The following is an 8,866-nucleotide window of genomic DNA, read 5'->3' on the forward strand; positions in this document are numbered from 1 at the left end:
AACTGGATATGATATGTCAAGAACTACTTTACAAAGAAGGCACTGGTTCACTCTCCACTAGACCAAACACTCACAAATTTGCCATTTAGTGAGTGGCAGTTGGTGTTAGTGGGAGGTACATTCTCATTCTAGAGAGCATTTGATTGGACAAAAATCTGCGTCCAGTCATTAATATTTTTGGTCCATTTGCCAGAAGAAAAAAAAACACATTTTAAATGTAAATATCTGTTAAAAGTAAACTGAATTAATTTAGTTCGGCTTAATAATTCACAAATGTTCCCTTATGTTTGTTTAGAGCATCTCTCTTTGTTTTGCATAGAGAGGTCTGATAAACATTTGATGCACAAATTGCATTGCTTTCAGACCCGGTCATCCATTTTTTAAACTTTACACTTAAGTTTAATCAAAACTGCTAATCCTGATGTAAATCAATCAAAATATTAACAATATCTGTCAAAGTCACAAAAGAGGCATTTTTGTATCAAAACCTGAACCATTTCCAAGTTTCACTGATCATCAGCAAGACTAATAATGTAAACACACTAGAATGAGAGTTTGTGTGTTATCATATACATCTAACTGGACTCATCTGCTAAACACTGCAGTTCCTGTCCTGTGTTGCTTGGCAATTGGCTTGTATGTACAGGAATTTGTCCGTCATATTTCAGAGCCGACCTAAAGGAGGAGAGAGGAGAATAAACTATTTGAGATGTGTTTTCAGGGTAACAGGGTTTTCATTTTGCAGTAAACTATTCCTTTAATTGTATGTGGTGTTATTATTTACCTCTCTGTATCATGAATGCTGTCTGGTAGTGGTTGACTGGCAGTCTCAGGCAATGCTAGAGCAAGCACTGCAGCAAGCAGAGGGGTGAAGCCAAATATCGCCATGGGCACAACAGGTGCATGGCGTCCAAGCAGGTTTATTAGTGGCGCTAAAACTCCACCCATCCGTGCAAACATAGAAGAAACACCAATACCTGTTTGCCTGTAGATAAAAAAGCCAAATCAGGTATTATTTCCATACGTTTAACTATATGCTGAAATCAAGCATGCAAGCTCTTCACTCCCACCTGATTTTCATGGACTTGCTAACAGATCGTGGCTTTTGAGAAGGTTTTGTGTGCGAGTACCTGAGAACAGTCGGGAATAGTTCTGCAGAATAAATATAGATGATGGCAAAAGATGCTGTAATTCCAAATTTCCCCACCATGGCCAAAGCAATCCGAATATGAGCACTGTCTAAGAAAAAAATGTTTGATAAGAACATAATTGAAAAGACTAATAAATTCTAGAAAAGTGCCTCTAGCCATGTTTGACTGGTCACCTGCTGGAACAGTGACAGTCAGCAGACATGCACCGCCTCCCACAGCAAGGAACACACTCAGTGGGATTCGTCGACTGTAGGGCAGGAGGACCAACACCAGCGACCTTGCAGGAATTTCCACCAATCCAAACATGAACTGAGTGAGGTAAAGGTCTGCCCCGAAGTCTGACACACCCAGAGACAGACCATAATACACCAACACATTAACAAACCTGGAGAAACACAGAGACGTTAAGTCAATTAAGGGACACCTTTATGTGTGTGTGAAGGGCATGATTACAAACACTTAGTGTTGTGGAGTAACTATAGTTACATGTGGCTAAATTATGTAATTTAATTACAAAATAAATGTAACTGTAATCAGTTACAGTTAATAAGAAAAAATGTGTAATTAAATTACAGTTACTTATGAAAATGTTAATGATTACAGATGGGTGGTTACATCTTAATTTTTTTTCACACACCCACATACAGATTTAATTGATTTCATTCATAAATTGCATTGACTGCTCTAAAATGTGAGACACCAATGTTTCAGGAGTTTAGTGCACAGAATAGGACACATGCTTCTTCGATAACTGCTTTATTTCCTATTTGGGTTTATGTATATGCTTTATTTTTTAAGATTAACTGTTTTTTCCAAGCCATTATTAGATGCCAGTGTTTCCTGTCATAACTATGCAAAGATTTGATTTAAAAAACAGTATCATAGCTAAACTATTTAGCTACTAATAGTAGCTAATAGCATACTAAACAATTTCTTGTTATGGTTTTAAATCTGTATTTAACCTTTAAAATTAAATTGTTATAATCTTAATTCAAGTGATGAAGTATTTCGAAAGTGACAGTAATCAGTGTTGAGCACTACTGTAAGGTTAACCCTGCCTGGTTTACATGTTTGAAAATAGTTACAAGTTGAAAACATTAGCTATTTAGAAAAGTAATCAAATGTAATCAGTTACATTAATAAAGTAATTGAAATAGTTACACTACTTATTACATTTTATATAGGGTAACTTGAAATCTGTAACCTATTACATTTCCAAAGTAACCTTCCCTACTGCACACAATCGAGTTTGTGGGTGCTTCTTCAACTATAGGAGCATTTGGAACCCTGTGGATTTTTAGAATACAAACACTTTTCACTCGCTGACTGGAGACATCGGTCATACTTGGGTTATTTTTTAAATGAAAATCATGAATTCCCACCACAGTGTCATTTCCATCACATGTATTGCGTTTTCATAGCATTTTATAGCTTTATTTTTTTTGTATAAAATGGCTGGTTTCTCTGTCTTGCTAAAGCAAATTTCATAACTAGCATTTCATGTAGCTTAAACATATACTATTTTTGTACATTTTTGCAGAATTTAATAAAATTACAGCTTGATTGGAAATGACACACAACAAAAACATTCTGTTTATGGGGTGATATTTACTTTGATTAATATTAGTGTTAAGATGGATTTTCATGTTATGGGACCATGGTAAAACATTAACATAATAGCCATTTGAAATGTAGCAAGAATAAAAGATAAAGGCATAATCAAATGTGACTTTCATATAACAAAAAGCACAAAGTTAAAATCTCTTAGTTTGAATACAAATATAAACTGTCTTTCACTTTTTTTGGCTTTTTTCTCAAATAAAAGTCATATATAAAATTGTCTGAAGTTGAAGAAACATAAATATACATATCTATACAGCTACTCATTGTAATCTCACCAGATGTAGAAGAGTATGAGAGCTCTCTTCCTCATCTGTGGAGTTCGGAGCAGGTCAACAGCTGTATATTGACTCCGTCCTTGTGGGCCCTCATATCGCTCCACCTGTGATAGCAAAAATAACACTTTAATACTTTGTAACAAATGTTATGAAACATCCTGTTTTTGAATGATTTCTGAAGGATTGTGTGACGCTGAAGCCTGCGGTATGCTGAACAATCAGCTTTGCCATTTAAAATATATTTAAAAAGAAAACAGTTGTTTTAAACTGTAAATTGTACAGTACCGTTTTTACTGTATTTTTGATCAAATAAATGCATCCTGTTTTCCCGTTCAAGTTACCCAAACACATATACATTCATAACAATAAGAAAAACCTTGCTAAATGCAGTCATTGACCTGATGATGTGAAAGTCATCTACTTGTTGCCCTGGTGATGTGAAGTGAAGCTTCAGACTATCACTTCTTAAAGACTAAAAACAAAGGCCCCTTGGTTGCCCAGGGTGGGGGATGGCGTTGTCATGGTGATGCTAACAGAGCTATTAGAGAGTTTATGGGATTTGAAGATTGTGCCAGAGGCAAGAAAAAAGCCAAAAAGAGAGCAGAGAGAGTGAAAGGGTCCAAATTTTTGATACCTGAACAGTGGGAGGTAAAGTGCGACCATTGACCGTAGCTGCCTTACGCAGAAGATCAATCGCCTCCTCATTTCGGTTATTCACCAAAAGCCAACGGGCCGAATGTGGAAGAACCCTGAGAAAAAGGAGGAGAGGAGGATGAAAGGAGATTTATGCTGTCAGACTGATAAAGGCAGAGGAAGGGAGGAAGTCAAATAGCAAGAGTGAATGAAAAAGAGAATTGAGTACTGCTTTTTATGTACTCTTTTGCAAGGCCTGATTGTGTAAGGTAAGACACTGAAAATTATACCATCAGTGCTTTTGATAGTAATTATTTATAAATAATAATAATAAATGTACATTTATATATAACAGATTTTAAAATGTTTATCTCATAGAAAAACTGTTGTTTTAAATTGCAACAATATTTCACAATATTATTTGTACTTTTACTGAATTTTTGATCAAATGCATGCAGCATTGAAGCATAAGAGACATCTCTCAAAACAGTCAAAACTCTTATCGACCACAAAAACTCCACTTCTCGAAATGTATGTGTTAACTCAATATACACTTGTGTGCTGTCTCACCATATATAGAATATGAAGAGAAATCCTGGTGCAGAGATTGCCAGCTGCAGCTTTCTCCAGTCTCTGATGAGATAAGCCACACCTGCCAGCAGCGTGTAGCCAAAACCAAAGAAGTAGTCGGTGAAGATGCCAGCCAGCATCCGTCTCTGTGTGCAGGTCCACTCTGTGCCTGTGCAGGAGGGGTGAGGGGAGGTTAAGTGTTCAGGGGGTGGTTAGGTTTGGGGTTTAAGGGTTCAACTTAGGGTATTTAGGTCTGTGGTAAAGAAGAAAAGTGCGCTTGTTACTGTTGGCATATAAATATGTCAATGGCACTGCTGGGGGGCACTTGAAGGGTTTGGGTTGAGTACAGGTAGAAATCAGTTAGAGAATAGTTTCTATAGAATAGAGTTCATGGATTTTTAAGGAAGTTTTGTATGCATGTTGGTATTTGAGGTTTTGCAATAAATCAGGAAAAAACACTCCAGAACATAATAATGAGGATGATACTGAGGTCAATCAGACCCTCCTCCTATGGTACAGCCCACCTGCTACAAGTCAGGGCATGTCTTGACTTGTCTAGTAAAGGCATTGGGATATAATATCACATTCCTATATCAATTGAGAGGAATATTTGGGGTTTTCAGAAAGTCACACTGTTAGAAATTTTTTTCTTTTTAAATGTTTCTAAAATGTAAGACTTAAGTATGCAGGTGAGCAGAGGTTCACTATGCAAGTTTTACTTAAAATATAATTTAGATGATTTTTTATCCAGCATGGCTAACTTTTTTTTATTTCACCTTTAACCTGAGGTTAAGTGTCTTGCTCAAGGGAACAATAGCACTTAAACAGAAGAGGGGTCAGATGTAACCTTTAGTAAAAGCTCAGATCATCAATTATGCCAGTTAATGTTCAACTCATTCTATTATTAGTAAATGTCTATAATTATGTCAAGAAACATGCATGATCAGTGATAACTAATAAAAATAGATTATGTTAATTAAGTTGATGTCTTCCTGATATTAAAGGGATGGTTTCAAGTTCCAGTGACTGCCATAGTGTGGACAAAAAAATACTACGGAAATCAATAGGACTTGAAACTGTTTGGTTAGCAACATCCTTCAAAATATCTTGTTTTATGTTCCACAGAAGAAAAAAGTCATACAGGCCTGGAACTACATGAGAGTGAGTCAGTGATTTGTATTTTTGAGTGAACTATCCCTTTAGTGACTAGAGAGTTACTTTAGTACTCCAAGTCTCACCTAGAACAAACGCATTGATTATCACGCCCGACACTGTCATTCCTATGATGAAGCGCAGGGTGACATAAACGGGGAAGTTTGGAGCGAAGGCAGCAGCCACACCAAACACTGTCTGAAGGGCTAAAGACAAGAGTATGGCAAACCTCCTCCCATACCTTACAGAGAGAAAGAAAGAATGAGAAAGACTTGATGAGAAATGCTGGTGAATGGACAGTTTTTTTTTTATTAGAATCATACAATAAAGGCTTAAAATTATATATGAAGTGGATTCAGCTGAATTTTTATTCAAAAACCCTGCTGACAAGTAACTCTGGTACTTGCGTTGTAATAAAATCTCAAAAATATGATGGCAGTTTAATATTGTAAATTTTTATTTTTAGTGTTATTTTAGCATTTTAATGCTAATAGCATTTAGCATTTAAAAGTATGTTAATATAGCTACATTTACATGATTTTAAGACATATTGGGGCCCCCCTGGAACTTTGCCGAGGCCCCCTAATGGGCCCTAACCCCCTGGTTGAAAACCATTGATATAGTACATACAAAGTATACAGACCACTAAGTTGGAAACAGTGAAGCGTATTTACTTTCTGTGAATGCATAAAAAAGCTCTAGGCAATGTGCATTTGACATTAAAAATGTATGTATGGGCATTTAATGCATAAAGAGTTGAATGGGAAGCAGGACAAAGAAAGAGAGATCAATGAGCAGGGTATGACCACTAGATTCCTTCAGGTTGTTTAGGGTGAACAAAGCACACATGTGAAGTGTGAGGATGCAAATGTATGTGAGATTGTGTGTACATACTTGTCTGCCATAGCTCCAAACACAACAGCACCTACAAGCAATCCCAGCATATAGATAGAGGAGCCCAGACTGTTTAGACCTGCCTTGTCACACACCAGATCCCACTGCACAAATACATACCCTAGTATTAGTCGATAAAAGTAATTACTGGCATATTATTTTATTTATTTTGCACTTTTTTCTTCCTTGCAAATCTTATATTTATATATTACCATACAAATGTTTATAGGATTTATTAAAGTCCCTTATGCTCACCAAGGATGCATTTATTTAATCAAAAATACATTAAAAATAGTAATATAGTGAAATATTATTACAATTTAAAATAACTGATTTCTATTTCTATTCATTTATTTTAAAATGTATTCCCACAATGGCAAAGGAAAAATTTTCTTCAACGTCACACGATCCTTCAGAATCATTCTAATATGCTGATTTGGTGCTCAAGAAACATTTCTTATTATTATCAATGATGAAAAATGGTGCTGCTTAATATTTTTGTGGAAACCGTTATACATTTTATGTTCAGGATTCTTTGATGAATAGAAAAGAATAGCATTATTTGAAATATAATTTTTACCTATGTACCTATGTTTTGTTGTGTGTGTGTGTGTGTGTGTGTGTGTGTGTGTGTGTGTGTGTGTGAGAGTGTTGTATTTTACTGTCACTGTTGCTCAATTTCTTAATTTAATGCATCCTTGCTCAATTAAAGTATTAATTTCTTAGGGGGGAAAAAATCTTAGACCATCTTAGTGACCCCAACCTTTTGAACGTTTGTGTATAGCTTATATTTTAGATTGTGTAACATTATAGATTATAAATGTTATTTTATTATACTGTATGTAATTACTTAAACTAAATAGTTTATTTTATTACATATTCCTGTTATGTTAAATTAAATTTCGTTGCACCCATTTAAGAAATAAAAACTTTTTATTTAATAAAGGGGTCCTATTATGCTCTTTTACAACGTATTGATTTTGTTTTGGGGGTGTACTAGAACAGGCTCTCATACTAGGTTGTTCGAAAAACTCATTATATTTCACATATTTTACATTATTACAACGCCTCTCTCCCCAGTCTGGCATGAACGGCTCGAATAGTTCCTGTATCAAATGAAGGCCCGCCTTCTGAAGCTCAAACAGCAACATTACAGACTAACTAAAGTTGAAAAAGCATAATAGCACCCCTTTATTTAACATTTAATTATTCTGAAGAACGCAGACCCGCGTTTACCTCGGTGACAGTGGTGCTCTGGAAGATCTCGTGGCTGTACACCCATCCTGTCTCACAAGTTGAGTGTGTACTGTGGTTCTTTCCTGAAACTGCTGCGCACGAGTCCGCATGTCCTGGCAGAAGAGAGATGCTCAGATTCACATTTGAAAGGTTGCCGACAGTAAGGGACGCGTTCTCCATCCCTAAACCCCAACAATGGTGGGGTGGCGTGGCGCCTGTGAAGACGCTCGCCATCATGTGGAATGCGAGAAAGATCTGCGGTAGACATATCCACACATACAGAAGCTTCTGATATCTCCCAAAGCCACCGATTGTGGCCAGCAGTTGATCGAAATTCATTTCCGACCTTGGAAAAACAAGTCTCGAGAGTCTTCACACCTCCATCGAAATACAGTGAGCAAGTGTACACTGACGATCAAAATTAATGTAGATTTCTGAATATATGCCAGAAATAATTTTTCAATCCATCATGTGTTTTAATATCCTGAAGAAAGCGCACGGAGATCAATAACAAATGTTTACACAGCACGTGCCATTGTGTTGTTGTTATCGTTGTTGGTCTACAACGGCATCTTAAAATTATATTTGTGGCTTAAAAAGACGCTCAAACAAATCCTGATCAAGAAACAAAGAAAAAGACAATTAAAAGCCAAAAAATGTCAAAGTGAGATGATGTCCACTTTCCAGGCGCCTATATTTCCACGAATCGCGACAGATCTGGTTTGACTGCACGGGTTCGCGCTCCGCTTGTTACAAAGGCGTGAAACAAAACAACGAGAAAGGCTGGAGCAGAACCACATCGTCTGGAATGGATCGAGAACTGCTGCGTTGCGTTCAATCTCTGGACCAGCAATCATGAAGAATATAAAGGTTAATAAAAAGCAAACTTTAGTGTTTCTCCGCTATTGTCTGGAGTGAAATTGCTGACTAGTTTGGAGTTTTGCATTAAACCCGCGGCTGCTGAAATGCTGGTCTAATTGGGACGCGCGACGCGCATAATGAGACTGTAAGATCAAAGCTCTCTGTAAATTAGTCCCACGCGACCCACCTTACACGGGAAAAACAACCTCCGGGTGAAAACAAGAAATGAGATATGGTGACTTGGAGAATCAAAAGCGTGCTTTCAGACAGAAAGAGGTCAGCTTTTCATTTCAAACGCCAGATAGGCCTACTTTTGAATTACAACCTTTAAATTAAAAAACAGAAAAAACCGCTGCAACAGAACAACAAAAGAAAAATTAACAATGAGCATCCTATAATGGACATGCTGCATACAGACATTATTCATATGTCTTCAGTGAATACCAGCTTTTCTGCATTATAAATTAGTAA

At 36.6% G+C, this 8,866-nt stretch overlaps 1 protein-coding gene across 1 annotated transcript; it reads right to left on the reverse strand.

Annotated features, from left to right (window-relative positions):
• Positions 1-575: 575 nt before the first annotated feature.
• On the reverse strand, positions 576-8,063 carry LOC107670044 (solute carrier family 22 member 13). Its single transcript, XM_016462524.1, has 10 exons — positions 7,535-8,063; positions 6,299-6,402; positions 5,491-5,645; positions 4,253-4,421; positions 3,684-3,798; positions 3,050-3,153; positions 1,325-1,536; positions 1,131-1,239; positions 785-985; positions 576-675 (listed from the first exon to the last, which is right to left on the reverse strand). The coding sequence occupies exons 1-10, from the start codon at positions 7,871-7,873 to the stop codon at positions 576-578; spliced, it is 1,608 nt and encodes a 535-aa protein (XP_016318010.1). The 5' UTR covers positions 7,874-8,063.
• Positions 8,064-8,866: the final 803 nt, after the last annotated feature.

This window comes from Sinocyclocheilus anshuiensis, unplaced genomic scaffold (genome assembly GCF_001515605.1).
Source record: "Sinocyclocheilus anshuiensis isolate Anshui unplaced genomic scaffold, SAMN03320099.WGS_v1.1 scaffold253, whole genome shotgun sequence".
In the NCBI taxonomy this organism is placed as follows: Eukaryota; Metazoa; Chordata; class Actinopteri; order Cypriniformes; family Cyprinidae; genus Sinocyclocheilus; species Sinocyclocheilus anshuiensis.